Source organism: Oppia nitens, unplaced genomic scaffold (genome assembly GCF_028296485.1).
Source record: "Oppia nitens isolate AA-2021 unplaced genomic scaffold, nextdenovo-longstitch-racon4-pilon3 scaffold3_pilon_pilon_pilon, whole genome shotgun sequence".
Taxonomy (NCBI): domain Eukaryota; kingdom Metazoa; phylum Arthropoda; class Arachnida; order Sarcoptiformes; family Oppiidae; genus Oppia; species Oppia nitens.
In genome coordinates, this window is record NW_026533221.1 from 283,855 (window position 1) to 302,500 (window position 18,646).

The 18,646-nt window shown below is 27.8% G+C and overlaps 5 protein-coding genes and 1 pseudogene across 5 annotated transcripts; 1 reads left to right on the forward strand and 5 right to left on the reverse strand.

The window, feature by feature from the left end:
- Positions 1-201: 201 nt before the first annotated feature.
- On the reverse strand, positions 202-1,556 carry LOC128957282 (neuferricin-like). The gene has a single exon (XM_054303018.1). The coding sequence runs from the start codon at positions 1,252-1,254 to the stop codon at positions 337-339; it is 918 nt and encodes a 305-aa protein (XP_054158993.1). The 5' UTR covers positions 1,255-1,556; the 3' UTR covers positions 202-336.
- A 783-nt stretch (positions 1,557-2,339) lies between these two features.
- LOC128957470 (general transcription factor IIH subunit 2-like) lies at positions 2,340-4,447 on the forward strand. Its single transcript, XM_054303236.1, has 4 exons — positions 2,340-2,558; positions 2,650-2,761; positions 2,841-3,139; positions 3,544-4,447. The coding sequence occupies exons 1-4, from the start codon at positions 2,497-2,499 to the stop codon at positions 4,289-4,291; spliced, it is 1,221 nt and encodes a 406-aa protein (XP_054159211.1). The 5' UTR covers positions 2,340-2,496; the 3' UTR covers positions 4,292-4,447.
- Positions 4,448-7,051: 2,604 nt separating this feature from the next.
- On the reverse strand, positions 7,052-7,984 carry LOC128958933 (uncharacterized). Its single transcript, XM_054304898.1, has 2 exons — positions 7,544-7,984; positions 7,052-7,150 (listed from the first exon to the last, which is right to left on the reverse strand). The coding sequence occupies exons 1-2, from the start codon at positions 7,901-7,903 to the stop codon at positions 7,052-7,054; spliced, it is 459 nt and encodes a 152-aa protein (XP_054160873.1). The 5' UTR covers positions 7,904-7,984.
- Positions 7,985-14,237: 6,253 nt separating this feature from the next.
- LOC128957505 (F-box only protein 42-like) lies at positions 14,238-16,445 on the reverse strand. The gene is made up of 3 exons (XM_054303272.1): positions 16,156-16,445; positions 15,266-16,080; positions 14,238-15,182 (listed from the first exon to the last, which is right to left on the reverse strand). Exons 1-3 carry the CDS (start codon positions 16,301-16,303, stop codon positions 14,370-14,372), a joined length of 1,776 nt encoding a protein of 591 aa, XP_054159247.1. The 5' UTR covers positions 16,304-16,445; the 3' UTR covers positions 14,238-14,369.
- Positions 16,446-17,307: 862 nt separating this feature from the next.
- On the reverse strand, positions 17,308-18,351 carry LOC128958934 (general transcription factor IIH subunit 2-like protein). The gene is made up of 2 exons (XM_054304899.1): positions 18,113-18,351; positions 17,308-17,731 (listed from the first exon to the last, which is right to left on the reverse strand). The coding sequence occupies exons 1-2, from the start codon at positions 18,349-18,351 to the stop codon at positions 17,308-17,310; spliced, it is 663 nt and encodes a 220-aa protein (XP_054160874.1).
- Positions 18,352-18,642: 291 nt separating this feature from the next.
- Positions 18,643-18,646, reverse strand: part of LOC128958935 (general transcription factor IIH subunit 2-like) — a 2,089-nt pseudogene continuing 2,085 nt past the window's right edge.

The following is an 18,646-nucleotide window of genomic DNA, read 5'->3' on the forward strand; positions in this document are numbered from 1 at the left end:
ATCAATTATCATTAGTATATTATTATAAAAATAAATAACAAATTTTTTGTTGTTTTTTTAATAAATTTATATATAAGTTATGTTAAAATTTGTATGTTTTTCTTTAAAATATAGATTTTTATATACATATTTAATAATAATAATAATAATAGATTTTACAGTATTTTATTTTACCGTAAGTACCGTAAAAAATAATGGGCTATTAATATGTTTATGAAGTTTTTTGATTACGGTATTTGAAAACAATGTTTTTTTTGTTTTTTTTTAAATGACAAGAGTATTGTTGGGATGTTTTTTAGGGGTAAATGTTTTTATTTAAAAAAAAAAATAATTAATTTAATCACTAATTTTACACTCGGATGACTTGGGATCGCATCCATCGTACGATTTCAATAGCGGATTATTCAGGTCACCGACGTTTTGATTATGATCGTTGTTGGCCACCACCGATGATGATGAGTCCTCCTCCTCCTCATAGACAATAGCCGGTTCGGTTGGCGGTCCACTATCCCGAACGCAGGCACATCTATACTGTTTCTTATCGGTCATAAACAGCTGACGGGGAACACCAATCCATTGGCGATCGTAACCGCCACTCTGGCGACTGCACCAAACTCGGCCGCTATTGGTCTGACCACTCCATTCCGAGTTACACAATGGGAACACTAGAAGCAAATCTTGTTCCTGTTCTTTCAGCTGATCCGATCGATGAATCTGTTGGCTAACCCATTGGCGGGCATCGGTCGGACAGCCAAACTGGTCATAATATCTGCCGACAAGTCTACCCACTCGACGATAATCTTTTTCATACAAATCAATCCATGTCCGGATGCCGTCAAAACTTTGGACATCGACACCACTGGTCAGATCGTCGCTAAGACCCGCTTGGCTAAAATCGCCGGTAATGTAGGCTCGGGTGGCGTCTTTGCCGGCAAAAAATGCATAACTGCCGCCCGGTTTGTAGTGTTGGGAACCGGAGGACACATCGTAAACGATACCCAAAAATGCCAGATATAGTCCACGGGAATCACTGGATCCGTCATATCGGGCCAATTCATCCGGGGTTAACAAAATTTCGTCCATTTCTAAACAATTTTTAGCGACACTATTGCCGACCACCAGTTCATCAGTATCTTTGGCCACCAGAAAGTTGTTCAACAAATTAAAGTTATAATTCAAGATATTTGGATACAAAACTAGGATAATAGCGCTGGTTATGGCTATAATAATTGCCTTAAGACTGAATGAACTCATTGTTGTTGTTGTTGTTGTTGTTGTTGTTGTTTGGGATCAGTTGGCATCAATGGATCAGTTCATCAATGGATCAGTTCATCAATGGATCAGTTCATCAATGGATCTGTTCATCAATGGATCAGTTTATCAATGGATCAGTTCATCAATGGATTAGTTCATCTATGGATCAGTTCATCGGTGGTTACAATTAAAAAATCATTGATTGATTGATTGATAAGTTTTCAGCCAATGATTGAATGCAATGCATAAGTCATTCACACATTTGTTTTGTTTACGTCTACTATAAATAAATCGATTGCGAAATCAATTCAATGCTTATAAAAAAACTATTTCATTATAAACAAAACCAAAACAATAATGGCCGCCACGTTATGATCAAAGATCCGTAATTTTTTTTAATGTTAATAATAACAATAGTGTGTTAGGCAACTATCTTATCGCTTAAGATAATGAGACCATTTAAAAAAAAATAATAATAGATAATAAAAAAAATAATATTAATATTCATTTTTTTTAAAAATTTATAATTGATAATAAAAATTACATGAGTATTTAAATATTTTTTATTATGTAATTTTTATCTAATAATATAATTTAATATATAAAGTTTGTGGATTTATTTCGGATTTAACAGCTATTATTAGTCAATGAATAGACAAAATACACATTTTTTCAACATTTGTTTTTTTAATCAAAACTAATATTATAATTAGTATATTTTATTTTAAAAGTGTTATTACTATATATAAATAAAATATACTAATTATAATATTAGTTTTGATTAAAAAAAAAAATTGTTGAAAAAATGTGTATTTTGTCTATTCATTGACTACATAATGCATTTACACATTAATACAATGATATCATTGTATTAATGCTTAAACTGATAGCTATAAGACATCTATTAATAAATTTGCTTAAATTATCCAATATTTTGGTTTTGTTTTCACTGAAACAGTTTTTTTTAGTTAATACGGATATCATTGTGTGTTGCGGCCATATTATTGTTTTGGTTTTGTTTATAATGAAAAAGTTTTTTTTACAGTACAATACACTGTATTTATTATGCATTGACTGTCATCTAGTGTTTGCATATATTGACTATTAATATGTTATAAATTATAAAACAACAAATCAATCAATCAATTATTGTTGGGATCAGTTAGTTGTGATAATAATAATTATTATTATTATTGGCCACAAATATTAGTCATCATCATCAGCAACAACAACAACAACAATATGGACGCCGACGATGATGGCAAAGGTGGCTATCGTTGGGAAACTGAATACGAAAAGACATGGTATGTATTGATCTGATTGATTGATTGATTGTCTTTGAAAACTAAACTTCTGTTTTGTGGTAATAATGAATAATGTCTTCTACTTCTATAGGGAAGCAATCAAAGAGACAGCCGACGGACTCATCGAACCGATGGTCGCCGATATGGTGAACAAAGCCAAACGCCGACGACTGGCCAACAAAAAGAATCTACGGCTCGGAATGGTTCGGCTTTTTTTGTGCTGATTTGATTGACTGACCATTGATTATCTCTTTGTATTGTATTATTATTATTGACCGCCAGATGAGACACCTGTTTATCGTTGTAGACATGTCTTCATCGATGAATCAAATAGATTTGCGACCAAATCGGCTGAAATGTACGACAAAAATATTGGAAATGTTTATCAATGAATTTATCGATCAAAACCCGATCAGCCATTTAGGACTGATTGTTACCCGAAATAAAAGAGCCGAAAAACTAAGCGATTTGAGTGCCAATGTTCGCCAGCATTTGGATGCCATCCGACGGTTGAATGATATGTCTTGTATTGGCGAACCATCTCTTCAGAATGCGCTCGAAATGTCAATGAAGATACTAAGGTATTGATTGGATTGAATTTGATTGATTAGATCCAGTGATTCAATTGATTGGTTGGATTCAGTGATCAATTGATTAGATCCAGTGATTCAATTGATTGGTTGGATTCAGTGATCAATTGATTAGATCCAGTGATTCAATTGATTGATTAGATCCAGTGATTCAATTGATTGGTTGGATTCAGTGATCAATTGATTAGATCCAGTGATTCAATTGATTAGATCCAGTGATTCAATTGATTAGATCCAGTGATTCAATTGATTGGTTGGATTCAGTGATCAATTGATTAGATCCAGTGATTCAATTGATTAGATTCAGTGAATCAATTGATTAGATCCAGTGATTCAATTGATTTGAGTATTGAATGTATAGGTAATTGTTTTTTTGTGTTTATGAATCACACCAGACATATGCCGGCCCACACCAGCAAAGAAGTACTCGTATTGATGGGCAGTTTGACGACATGCGATCCAAATGATATCAATCAGACTATTAGTCAACTGTTTGTCCATAACATCCGGTGTTCGGTCATTGGATTGGCCGCCGAACTACGTATTTGTCGAACATTGGCCCAGAAAACTAAAGGCCTGTACGATGTTGTCATGGATGAGGGACACTATAAGGAACTGGTCTATCAGCACATGGATCCGCCGGCATCATCAATGACCGAGTCATCGCTCATGCAAATGGGTTTCCCAACCTATATGAACGATGGCCAAACTCAGGCATCGATGTGTGTATGCCATCTGAACAATACATGCAATTTCAGTACAACCGGCTATTTGTGTCCGAAATGTCAATCAAAATATTGTGATCTACCGGTCGAGTGTCAGGTTTGTGGCCTAACCCTAGTATCGCCGGCACATTTGGCCCGTTCCTATCATCATCTGTTTCCAGTCGATGTATTCCAGGAGCTAACTGTTCCCGAATCGGATGGCGATAAGACTACTACTACTACTCATGAATGCTATGCCTGTAATAAACAAATCGATAGTAAATCAATTAGTGGTGCCGTATGTGAGGGCTGTTCGCAAATTTATTGTATTGATTGCGATCTGTTTATTCACGAAACACTTCATGTATGTCCCGGTTGTGTCTCAACAACAACTACAACAACAACCAGTAGTAGTAGTAATCAATCAATCAATCATTAAATAAAACAATTAATATTTGTTTGTATAACTAATTCAAATATACTGTAAATTAAGTTATTGTTACAAAAAAAAATTAATGTAAAAATTTTATGACAATAACTATAACTATCTCTATCTCTCTCTCTCACACACACACACTCACACTCACTCACTCACTATCTCTTTCTCTTCATTGAAATAATTAAATTTAAATTAAAATAAATTATATTTTATAAAACAAATTAAAAAAAATTATTTATCTTAAACTTCTAATTAAATTGTAAAATGATTACTGCCTTTTTGACAAATAGTTAATTTAAAATATAATAATTTTATTATTATGTTTATTAAGCAAATGTTTATATAAATTTTTTTTATTAAAATATTATAACTACTGTATTATTATTTGGTAATATTATTTATATTATTATTGTTTTTTTTATGTTTGATTTTAATTATGTACTGTATAGTTAAAATCAATTGATAAAATAATTAGATTAGATTAATTTTAAAAAATATTTAATTGTGCCAGTGTATACAGTATACTGTATATTATTAAATGTATTATAAATAATATATATATTATTTTTATATTATATTATATTTCAAAATAATAAAATTAGCTAATAAATAATATATTAAAATTACTAAACAATTATATTTGCTAATAAAATTACTAATAAATTATTATATTTTAGTTAAAAATTCAAAACTAGCTTATCATCTAATATTAGTAATATATTACTATTACATTAATTAAAAAAATGTAATACACGTGTAGATATATCTAACTTAATTTATATTATAAAATTAATTAATTAAAAAAATTTTAAAAAATTATTTAAATATAATATATTAAAATAATCTATAATAATCAATATATTTAACTAAAAAAAACATTTATTATATATATAATTGTTAATGAATATAATAAATTATTTTAATTCAAAATTTTTAGTTAGAAATTTAAATCTATTAAATAATTTACTAAACATTTTAGTAGACATTAGTTAATTATAAATAAAATAATATAGTTTTATATATTTAATATATTCATAAATAAGATTAAGTATGATTATTGTAATTATATGTTAAAATTAAGAAAAACATAATTAACAATAATATCAATAGTTTTAATCAAATAAATTTTGTAATATATTACAAAATATTTAATTATCATTATTTATCTAATAAATATTAAAGTAATATTTATTTAATTATTTAATAGTCTAGAGTCTAGACAATGAAAATTAATTTTTTCTTAAAAAAAGCAAACTAATCATTTGATTAAATTAGGGTATAAATAAGTGATGCAAAATGTTTAAGTTAGCTAATTAATTATATACAGTATCATAGTTTGGTATTAAAAAATTATACTAAATTTACTTAGAAATATTTAATTAATTTTTTAAAAAAATCACAAAAAACGATGTTTTATTTTATGAAAGTTTTAACTATTATTTCATTTTTAGCAATATTTGGTAAGTTTATTAAATTTAAATATATATATATATATATTTAATTTTTAAATATAATTATAATTTTATTTTAATGTCTTAACTATATTTTAGCTAAAAATTATCATGTTCATACTATAGCATGATAAATAATGTTGAATCGTACGACTATATTGATCACAATGAAAAATGGACGGTCATAGATGAAACAAGTCCATCATTTAATATGGATTGGTTTAAAATTCTATTAATTATATTATCGATCCAAACACACAATTCGAGACCATTGAAGCTTGACGAAAATGTTTGTATATTATTATTTTTTTTTTAAAATTAAATTAATCAATTTAAGTTTTTACCAATTATATACATTGTATGTATTTATTAATTATATATTTTTATCTTAGCTAATAAATTTTGCGAAAAAGCGCTGTGAACAAGTATCAAAATTTGAAAAAAATCGATGATGGTCGTACTGATGATTTTATTAGTATCGGTGAAAATCTTTTACGATTATATGACAAATCTAACTGTGTAGTTTTGTTATTGGATATTGGTTAGTAGATAAAAATAGTATTGTTATATAGTATATAATATTTCCAGTATATATATATATAGTATAATATATATATTATATGATATATTTTTCGCTTTTTCAGTGATTAACATTATATATAAGAATTTTTTAATTATTATTATTATTTATGAAATGTACCATGATATTTATCTATGATGGTTATCTATGAATAATTTTATTTATTATAACTTTAAACATTAATAACGTTATTACATTTATCAAAAAAGTTATCATGATACCACTTAATGCTACTCACATTAATAATTTTAATATAATATATATTATATACTATAGTAATAATTAAATTTTTTTTATAAATAAAATAGGTATCGTCTAACGATAATTTCTTATGATTATGATTCGAATAATCCGTTTAGAAAATCGCTGTCAGATCAGTCAAAAAAATACAGATGAAACAATTTACTCAATTAGTCTGGGATATTACTAATCGATAGTTGGATGATGTGCTCAATGAGACAGCGGTCAAAACCTCCTAGAGGTCGAAATGTGGTTTGTGAGTTTACACCAGCTGGTAATGTTAATGGGAATTGTTTAAAGCGAACGTAGCCAGACCACATAATTAAGTTTTATTAAACACTTAAAATTTTAATATTTAACTATACTATTATTTTTTTTTTGAAAAAATAAGTTTAAGATTAATGTAATAAAAATTACTTTTTATATTATTAAACATTCTAAATAATTTCATTCTATTGACAATTATTTAATAGTTTTTATTTAAAACAATTAAATTGTCATTTTATACAAATGATTTGGTTCGCAACCTTTGGCGATTTCTATATAACCACTTTCAATTTGTTTTAATTCAATTTTACATGAAGAAATCTATTAAAATAAGTTTATGTTAAATAAATAAATAAATTTTGTAAATTTAATTATAAAAATCAAATATGAGTCTGTGTAATGTGTGTAATGTGTGTGTGTATGTATATGTATGTGTATGTGTATGTGTGTGTATGTATGTATGTATATGTATGTGTATGTGTGTATGTGTGTGTGTGTATGTGTATGTGTGTGTGTGTATGTGTGTATGTGTATTTGTGTATGTGTGTGTGTGTGTGTGTGTGTGTATGTGTGTGTATGTATGTGTGTGTATGTGTATGTGTGTGTGTGTATGTGTGTATGTGTGTGTGTATACGTGTGTATGTGTAATAGATAAAATAATTTAATTAAAATTATTTTTTTTAAATCATATAAATATATAATAAATGTTTTTACTTGAATACAATGGCCATCTTTAAGAATATATTTTTTTAGAAATTTGAAATGTTCTTCAGGAAGACAACGGCGCTTATAATCGACATAATATTGAAACAGATAGTAGACATAACCGTCAACGGGATTGTTGTATTTAAATCCATTGTATAGTTGGATATCACCTTTTTTATCGTTAAAATTATAGATAACCGAATCAAATGCTTTCAATACGTCCGGTGCAAACAAATCGGCCCAATCGTACGGGAAATGTGTAAACTGGTCATCGATGTACTCTCCCATTACGGTCATCATCGGTACAAACATTATCACCATAGCTGATGATGCCATTAATGTTGATGATTTGAATATCAATTTTATCATTTTATTTATTTTTTTGTTTGTTAGCTATAAGTTGTTTTTTATTTTCACCACTACTACAGTACTACTACTACTACTACTAATGTCTACAAAATAATATTTAATTAAATTATATATAATTTTTTGTTGTTAATGAAGAAATTATATTAAATAAATTAAGTTATTTTCAAAAAAAACTTGAAAAGTTTTGTTTTCTGAAATCTATACGAGCCTTTTGTGTGTGTGTGTGTGTGTGTGTGTGTGTAGCATTTCATTTTACGAATTTTGAAATTCTGACTTCAGATTCGGTTAGAGGACTACTAATAATGTATTGAAAAGTTTAATTAAAATTTTGATATCTCTTCGGGAACATAGACAAAATGGCGGCCAAAGTAAAAAAAATTTTAAGAAAATTTTTTTTAAGTATAGATTTGAATAAAGCATCAAAAACAAGAATAAAAAAATACATTAAAATTTTGATATCTCTTCGGGAACATAAAAAAATGGCGGCTAAAGTAAAAAAAATTAGGTAAAAATTTTAACGTTTAGAATTGTAAAGAGTATCAAAAATATGATATAATCTATCAGTATAATTTTTTTAAAATGGCGGCAAAAGTATAAAAAATTTTAAGAATTTTTTTTAAATATAGATTTGAAGAAAGCATCAAAAACAAGGATAAAAAAATATGCATTAAATTTTGATATCTACGGGAACAAAAAGAATAAGTATAAGCGGCAAATGTATAATTATAGATTATTATTTTGTTATACTAAATCATTTGATACCCCACATGACTATAGTTGTTTATTTTGTCATACTGAATCATTTGATACCATACATTACAATATTTATATTATGTATATTTAACCAGTTTTTAAATTTTTATGTTATTATATAGCTGCTATAATTATAAAACTAATAGTTTTCAATGTTATTCAAGTTTTTTTTCTGAAAATGCTTTCTAGCATTCTTAACTGGTTTTTATTAAAATTATTAATGCTTTTTTATAAAATATAAAAATCATAAACATATGTAAAATAATTTTTATATATAAAAATCATATTAATAAATTAAATATTTATTATATAATAAATATGGCGATTTGTTAATAAAAATATAGAGATAGAGAGAGAGAGAGAGAGAGAGAGAGAGAGAGAGAGAGAAAGAAAGAAAGAAAGAGAGAGAGAGAGAGTGTTATTGAAATTAATGTTAGATTTTCATTAAATAACAATATTTTAATATATATGTAATTGCTTTCTAGACATTATCGGGAATATCGTTTTCTCCGCCGCCGCTGACCAGCCGTGTTTTTAAATGTTTATATAATTTTTTCATTAAAATATTATTAAATAAAATATTATAACTACTGTATTATTATTTGGTAATATTATTTATATTATTATTGTTTTTATGTTTGATTTCAATTATGTACTGTATAGTTAAAATCTATTGATAAAATAATTAGATTACATTAATTTATTTGTTTTTTAAATAATATTTAATTGTACTAGTGTATACAGAATATATATATATATTATTAAAAGTATTATAAATAATATATATTTATATTATATATATATTATAAATATATTATATATATATTATAAATATATTATATATATATTATAAATATATTATATATATATTATAAATATATTATATATATATTATAAATATATTATATATATATTATAAATATATTATATATATATTATAAATATATTATATATATATTATAAATATATTATATATATATTATAAATATATTATATATATATTTTATAATATGATTATATATCAAAATAATAAAATTAGCTTATAAATAATATATTAAAATTACTAAACAATTATATTTGCTAATAAAATTACTAATAAATTATTATATTTCAAAATTTTAGTTAAAAATTCAAAACTAGCTTATCATCTAATATTAGTAATATATTACTATTACATTAATTAAAAAATGTAATACACGTGTATATATATATAACTTAATTTATATAATAATAAAAATTAATTAAAACATTAAAAATAAATTATTTAAATATAATATATTAAAATAATCTATAATAATCAATATATTTAACTAAAAAAACATTTATATATAATTGTTAATGAATATAATAAATTATTTTAATTCAAAATTTTTAGTTAGAAATTTAAATCTAATAAATAATTTACTAAACATTTTAGTAGACATTAGTTAATTATAAATAAAATTATATATTTGTATATATTTAATATATTCATAAATAAGATTAAGTATGAATATTGTAATTATATGTTAAAATTAAGAAAAACATAATTAACAATAATATCAATAGTTTTAATCAAATAAATTTTGTAATATATTACACAAAAAACCAGTTGAGAATGCTCCAAAAGCATTTCCATACGAATTTCTTAACTTAAAAAAGAAAAAGAACCAAAAAATGTTTTTGACACTATTTTCTCTATGTTCCTAATATAATAAACTCAAAAAAATTTCAAAAAAAAATCAAAAAAAATTTTTACTAATTATTGGACACCATTTTTCTAAAAAATACTTAAAAAATAAAAGAAATAAAAAAACAAAAAAAATCACAAAAAAATGTGTAGCTGAATGTGGATTCGAACCTATGTCCTCGTGGGACAGACAGACCGACAGACAGACTTTTAGAATGCATATACGTATTCCTTTCAGGAATTCGTGAAAATAATATAGTTTTATATATTTAATATATTCATAAATAAGATTAAGTATGATTATTGTAATTATATGTTAAAATTAATTATATATATTAATACAATAATATCAATAGTTTTAATCAAATAAATTTTGTAATATATTACACAAAAAAATAATTATCATTATTTATCTAATAAATATTAAAGTAATATTTATTTAATTATTTAATAGTCTAGAGTCTAGACAATGAAAATTAATTTTTTCTTAAAAAAAGCAAACTAATCATTTGATTAAATTAGGGTATAAATAAGTGATGCAAAATGTTTAAGTTAGAAAATTAATTATATACAGTATCATAGTTTGGTATTAAACAAAATTATACTAAATTTACTTAGAAATATTTAATTAATTTTTAAAAAAATCACAAAAAACGATGTTTTATTTTATGAAAGTTTTAACTATTATTTCATTTTTAGCAGTATTTGGTAAGTTTATTAAATTTAAATATATATATATATATATTTAATTTTTAAATATAATTATAATTTTATTTTAATGTCTAACTATATTTTAGCTAAAAATTATCATGTTCATACTAACATGATAAATAATGTTCAATCGTACGGCTATATCGATCCCAATAAAAAATGGACGGTTAAAGATGAAACAAATCCATCATTTAATACGGAATGTTTAAACTCTATTAATTACTATCGATCCAAACACAATAAGCGACCATTGAAACTAAATGATAATGTTTGTATATTTAAAAAAAAATTAAAAAAAAATTAAAAAAAATTCTATTCTTATATAATTTTTAAAAAATTAATGTTTTTGCAATTATATATTTTCTTAGCTAATAAATTATGCGATAAAACGCTGTGAACTGGTATCAAAATCAGTGCAAATTGATGATGGTCGTATTTTTGATATTATTGGTGTCGGTTGAAAATCTTTTACGATTGACTGACAAATCTAACTGTAGTTTTGTTATTGGATATTTGGTTTAGTTGAAAAAAATAGTATTGTAATATAATAGTAATAATTAAACTTTATTTTTTTATATATATATATAAAATAGGCATCGTCTGGCAAATATTTATGAGTATGAGTCGAATAATCCGTTAAAAAATCTGTCAGATCAGCAAAAAATACAGATGACACAATTTATGCAATTAATTTATCCATTTACTAGTCGAGTTGGATGTGCTCAATGCGACAGCGAAATGACCGGTCGAAATGTTGTATGCGAGTTTATGCCAGCTGTGTAATGTTTTTTTTATATGGATTGTTTAAATCAACAAAAAAAACGTAGCCAGGACCATAATAATTAAGTTTTATTTACCACGAAATATTTTAATATTTAACTATAGTTTTTGATTTTAATGTAATAAAAATAATAATAAAACATACTTTATTTTAATAAACAAATTTTTATTTCATTCTATTCATTATATTTCAATAATTATGTAAAGTTTTTTTTTTAGTTGAAACAATTATTATTTGTGTTAATCAAATTTTAAATTTATACAAATTATTTGGAATGCAACCTTTGGCAATTTCTATGTAATCATTTCCAATTTGCTTTAATTCAATTTTACATGCAGACGGCTATTAAAATAAGTTATATTAAACAAATAAAAATTTTTGTTAAATTTAATTATAAAAATCAAATATGTATGTGTATGTGTATGTGTATGTGTATGTGTATGTGTATGTGTATGTGTATGTGTATGTGTATGTGTATGTGTATGTGTATGTGTATGTGTATGTGTATGTGTATGTGTATGTGTATGTATGTAATAATTAAACAAAAATTATTTAAAATATATTATATAATAAATGTTTTTACTTGAATACAATATCCATTTTTAAGAACTTTTCTTTTTGGAAATTTGAAATGTTCTTCAGGAAGACAACGGCGCTTATAATTCAAATGATAATCAAACAGATAGTAGACATAACCGTCAACGGGAATAATATTTAATTAAATTATATATAATTTTTTGTTGTTAATGAAGAAATTATATTAAATAAATTAAGTTATTTTTTTTTATTAAAATTATTAACGCTTTTTTATAAAATATAAAAATCATAAACATATGTAAAATAATTTTTATATATAAAAATCATATTAATAAATTAAATATTTATTATATAATAAATATGGCGATTTGTTAATAAAAATATAGAGAAAGAAAGAGAGAGAGAGAGAGAGAGAGAGAGAGAGAGAGAGAGAGAGAGAGAGAGAGAGAGAGAGAGAGAGAGAGAGAGAGAGAGAGAGAGAGAGAGAGAGAGAGAGAGAGAGAGAGAGAGAGAGAGAGAGAGAGAAAGAGAGAGAGAGTTATTGAAATTAATGTTAGATTTTCATTAAATAACAATATTTTAATATATATGTAATTGCTTTCTAGACATTATCGGGAATATCGCTGACCAGCCGGCGAACCCGTTGCGGCCAAATACTGCCGACGGGTCTATCGTGCGTCTGGTTTTGTCTCAAAAAATTTATTTAAAAAAAATAAATTTCTAATTACTATTAATTTTTAATCTTTTAAAACTATAATACAAGTAATATTTGTTAAAAATATCTATTATTATTAATAGATTATAACTATTATATATCAGAATATAATTATTTCAATTATTTTTTTTTGTATAACTTTTGTATTAATTGTTATTTTAATTATACTGTAACTTATTTACTGTATATACAAAACTACGGTTAAGTAAAGGGGTGGTGGGGTAGGGGTTAAAATATTTTCAATTTTATAATTAATATAACTAAAACTTTAAGAAACATTGACTTAAATAATTAGTATTCAGTCAGTATTTGTATAAAAATAACATTTAAATAATAAAAATATATAACTATAAACTATTAATAATTTTTAATTTTTTAAATAATACTTAAAATACTAAAAATAACTCATAGTGTATCATTAATGCTTTTATCAACTATTTTTTAAATTTTAAATACATTATTATTATTATTATTATTATTATTTTGTTAATATTTAAATTTTTATTAATTTTTATTTTTTTAAATATTTTGTGAATATTTACCTATATTCCTGGGAACTTTTACGGGAACTTTATGGAATTTACATGGGAATGTTCGGGAATTTAAGTTTTTAAAAGGAAATTTTCTCTTGACTCCCCCCCCCCTTGATTTTAGATTTTTGAAACAAATTGCCGTTTAAAAATGCAATAAAAGTCTATATCCCACTATATACTCCCCCCCCCCCCCAAGATTTTTCGAAATATTGTAAATTCACCCCAGTCTATCCCCCCCATAAAATCCAAAAACTTGCTTAACCCTGATACAAAACATATACTGTATTATTCAGTATAATATAATATAGTTGTAATTTATAAACTAATATTTGAATATAATTTTTAAATATAATTAATGATAAAACAATTTTTTTTTTAAATAAATAAAAACAAACATTAATTTAGACAAAAATATGACTCCTATTTATTTAATCAATAAATTATATCAATCATTATTAGGCAATTAGGGGGGGGATAGTAACCATAAAATTAATTAAAACTTTTTTTTTAAAAAAAATAATCATTATTAATAATACAATTAATTATCGGTATATTTATACAGTTATAGCTATATTACCGATAATACCATACAATAATTACCGTACRATAGTGTAGGGRTTGTACAGTGGGRGGGGGGKTATACAGTAGATATACAGTACATAATAACTATATGCATATATACATTGTGTTTCCGAAACAATTACCGGTAAGTGTTAACCACAACAACAACAAAAAACATTAAAAATAAAATTAACGTTAAATTTCTCTTAAATAACAATACGTTTAGCAGTTATTATATGCAATTGATTGGAGACTATATCGGGTATATCGTTGAGTCCGCCGCCGCCAACATTGCCACCAATACCTCCGCCTCCACCACCGCTGCTATCGGGAGGCGGCGCCTGATTTTGTCGACAGTTTCTATCTTTTTGAATGCCGCCAAACATTATCAGTTCAGCCCTACCGGCGACCAACGTATAGAGCATAACCTCTTCGGGTCCGTCCGTAACGAATATATTTTTATGAACCCATTTGGCAATATTTTTACCGATCACTTGACTAATATCCAAACAAAACAATTGCATCGGATTCTGGGCTAACTGTTCGCTGGATCTGATGGTCGTATTTCGGACGACAAGCGGCGACGATATTGTCTTTTTCATCTGTTGTATCCGGAGTTCCATTCGATCCAAACCTTCCAGTTGTCGCTGACGATTACGTCGCGATAGCGGACGCGACTGTTGCTGTAAACCACTACCACTTGCAGCAGCAGAAGCAGCAGCTGCTGCTGCTGCAGCCGTAGATATAGTTCCCGTATCTAATGCCGATATCGAGGTCGATGCTGTCGATGTCGAAGCAGTGGGTACCTGACCAGACAATTGTTGCCAATCTAGCCGATCATTGGCCGCCGCCGCTGCCGACTCTTTGGCCGCTGAATACTGTCGACTACTACTACTACTACCCGATTCAGCTGATGATGACTTATTATTATTATTGCGTAACTTATTGTTTTGATCTTTACATTGATTTGTTGGTCGGAGTCTTTGGGCTGGACTTAACACTACCAATAGGTTTGCTATCTATATATATATATAAAGAGATAATCAATTAATAACTAATATTTAACTATCGGTAATAAATAATAATAATAATCGGGACTCACTTTACAAGTGGGATGAAAATTGATTTGCGGCCCAGGAGGATTCGAGTCCTTGCGAATCACTTCAATGGGTCGCCAATACCATTGCTGAGACCAGTCATCGGGTATGCATAGCAACCAAATATCGTTGAACAACATGTTTGGTCCGCCCGAACCACCAGTTATCAGTATATGCTGGTCATCTAATACCACCTGCGAGTGGCCATAACGGGGCAACGGTTTCGGCGATGCCGTTACCGGCTGTTTGTTCCAAACAAATGTCTCTAAATTCAATATCCAGACATCGTTTGAACTGAAAAACGGTATCGGATTGTTGGCTTCGCTGTGCAGACCGCCAAAAACAATCATATAGTGACCGATAATACTGGCCGAATGGCCGGCAATAGCCGGACAATAATGCGAGTCAGTGGGTACTACTAGACTCCAGCGATAGGTAGTCGTATCAAACAAGTGAATCTGATTGAATATACGCCACTCTTGGTGTATGGGATAGGGAGAGGAATGAGTCCAACCGCCAAATAGTATCAAATAGTTGTTATGATAGGCCATCGATGCGCAGGCTTTCGGCGACGGAAAAGTTCCCGTAGCTATCGGCCGAATCCATGTACGCGACGATAGATCAAAACGCCATAAATCGTTGAACGTTGTGTTAGCTATAGTACAGCCGCCGAACACATACATAGATGAGCCGACCAGACAGGCACTGTGCGAATAGCGGCCCGATATTGATGGTCCCGAACTGGGCGACAAATGCCACCATCGGATCGATTGTGTAACCAAACTGGCTATGAAATCGCGTTTAAGTTTACGGATAGTATCTGTTCGCGAATGGATGGATCAAATGAATGATTATATATCTAATGGTCTATCTATACCACCCACTGAATACATACCGATTACCGCCGACCTCCAGGTCTTTGAGACCAGTTTACAGTCGATCAGCTGTCGATAGGGACTCAAATAGCTTAGGATGTACTCCAAGACTACTTGAGGTATATCATCGACAGTAGTAACCGTCAATTGGTTGTCGATGTAATCCATGACATGTATGTTTGGTGGTTTTGATTACCGCATCAATTGATCTCTCATTAATTGTTGTCTTTTAAACACACAGACAGTCAGTGTTGTTGTTGTGGTTGTATTGATAGCAGTGCTCACAACACACACACACTTTGACTGTCATTATCATATGGTTTGCTTATCATAATATAATAAAGTACTAAATGTTCGATATACTAACTACTACTAAATAGTTAATATAATTCTATCGAAAATTTTGTACCTTTTATTTAAGTAATAGTAGATATAATACTTTTTTTTAAAAAAAAAACAACAACAATAATATTACAGTACTGTATATCTGATATACAGTATAATGTGTGCGCTTAATGGCAATAATAACTTATAGTTTATATATTATCTAAAATAGTATCAGAACTTTCACTAATATATATACTAGAATTTAGGCCTATTTATGATTTTATGATTATTTAATAAAAATATTTATATACTGTATTATAATTTAGTAGAAAAAAATAGTTTTTTTTTTATTTTAATTAAAATATTTCATATTTTATTAGTATTGTAATTTTAAGGTAAGTTATTATTATAGTAATTATACAGTTTTTTTTTTATAATTATTATTATAAAATTGATTTGAAACTAAAGGAAAAATTATTATTATTTTTTTTTCTTAAACAACTATTTATAAAAACAAAATCCGACTACAAATCGGTAAAAAAAAACTTTTTGGGGCAACAGTTGGCACACAAAATAATTTAGGTAAAGCTGTCCGCGGGATATATGATATATACATAACCATTAGTATCGCCCCCGTTGTTGTTGTTGTTGTTGTTGAGACACAACCGGGACATACATGAAGTGTTTCCGTGAATAAACAGATCGCAATCAATACAATAGATTTTCTGAGAACAGTCCTCACAAACGGCACCACTAATTGATTTTTACTATCGATTGATGTTTATTAAAGGCATAGCATTCATGAGTAGTAGTAGTAGTAGTAGTATCGGCCGATTCGGGAACAGTTAGCTCTTGGAATACATCGACTGGAAACTATGATGATGATAGGAACGGGCCAAATGTGCCGGCGATACCAATGTTAGGCCACAAACCTGACACTCGACCGGTAGATCACAGTATTTTGATTGACATTTCGGACACAAATAGCCGGTTGTACTGAAATTGCATGCATTGTTCAGATGGCAGACACACATCGATGCCTGAGTTTGGCTATCGTTCATATAGGTTGGGAAACCCATTTGCATCAGCGATGACTCAGTCATTGATGATGCCGGCGGATCCATGTGCTGATAGACCAGTTCCTTATAGTGTCCCTCATCCATGACAACATCGTACAGGCCTTTGGTTTTCTGGGCCAATGTTCGACAAATACGTAGTTCGGCGGCCAATCCAATGACCGAACACCGGATGTTATGGACAAACAGTTGACTAATCGTCTGATTGATATCATTAGCAGATAATAAAACTTAATAAAAGCTAATCAAAACATATACACACACATACACACACATACACACACATACACACACATACACACACATACACACAAATACACACACATACACACACATACACACACATACACACACATACACACACATACACACACATACACACACATACACACACATACACACACATACACACACATACACACACATACACACACATACACACACATACACACACACACACACACATACACACACATACACACACATACACACACATACACACACATACACACACACACACACACATACACACACACACACACACACACACACATTGACAGCAATTACTAATTACAGATCAGGTGGTGTTTCGCAACCCGACCACTGAAACAGTGGTTCGGTGCCATCGACGGTCACATTGGTCTTAAATAGGCTTAAATTATGAGACAACAGCTGAAACAAAGTAATGTTCAACTGTTGTGGTTGGGTTAGAGCTTGTGGTATACTTGTAATGGTCGCCACTAAGTGATCCAGTTTACCACACAGTTCATCAATTTGTCTTTTAATTGACATCAGTGCCTGACTCTCAACCATATAAATGTCAACTCCAGGCCCCTCTTGGGCTACATATCCAATTGCTGCCGACAATTGGTGCCGAAGAGTGACCAAATGACTTGAAGAGAGAGAGAGAGAGAGAGAGAGAGAGAGAGAGAGAGAGAGAGATAATTATTGTCATAAAATTTTTACATTAATTAAACAACAAAAAAAATACCGTATTTTACAAATACATTAATTTTTTTTTGTAACAATAACTTAATTGTAATTGTAACAAATATTAATTGTTTTATTTAATGATTGATTGATTGATTGATTACTACTACTGGTTGTT

Excerpts from the sequence above, each read along its gene's own strand:
- LOC128957282 (XM_054303018.1), bottom strand. The coding sequence starts at position 1,254 with ATGAGTTCATTCAGTCTTAAGGCAATTATTATAGCCATAACCAGCGCT.
- LOC128957470 (XM_054303236.1), top strand. The coding sequence starts at position 2,497 with ATGGACGCCGACGATGATGGCAAAGGTGGCTATCGTTGGGAAACTGAA. Across the intron at positions 2,762-2,840 it reads AGAATCTACGGCTCGGAATG|ATGAGACACCTGTTTATCGT; the intron begins GTTCGGCTTTTT and ends ATTGACCGCCAG. Across the intron at positions 3,140-3,543 it reads ATGTCAATGAAGATACTAAG|ACATATGCCGGCCCACACCA; the intron begins GTATTGATTGGA and ends GAATCACACCAG.
- LOC128958933 (XM_054304898.1), bottom strand. The coding sequence starts at position 7,903 with ATGATAAAATTGATATTCAAATCATCAACATTAATGGCATCATCAGCT. Across the intron at positions 7,151-7,543 it reads AAGATGGCCATTGTATTCAA|ATTTCTTCATGTAAAATTGA; the intron begins GTAAAAACATTT and ends TTATTTTAATAG.
- LOC128957505 (XM_054303272.1), bottom strand. The coding sequence starts at position 16,303 with ATGGATTACATCGACAACCAATTGACGGTTACTACTGTCGATGATATA. Across the intron at positions 16,081-16,155 it reads CTGGAGGTCGGCGGTAATCG|ATACTATCCGTAAACTTAAA; the intron begins GTATGTATTCAG and ends ATTCGCGAACAG. Across the intron at positions 15,183-15,265 it reads ATTTTCATCCCACTTGTAAA|ATAGCAAACCTATTGGTAGT; the intron begins GTGAGTCCCGAT and ends ATATATATATAG.
- LOC128958934 (XM_054304899.1), bottom strand. The coding sequence starts at position 18,351 with ATGGTTGAGAGTCAGGCACTGATGTCAATTAAAAGACAAATTGATGAA. Across the intron at positions 17,732-18,112 it reads TGCGAAACACCACCTGATCT|TCAACTGTTTGTCCATAACA; the intron begins GTAATTAGTAAT and ends TCAGACGATTAG.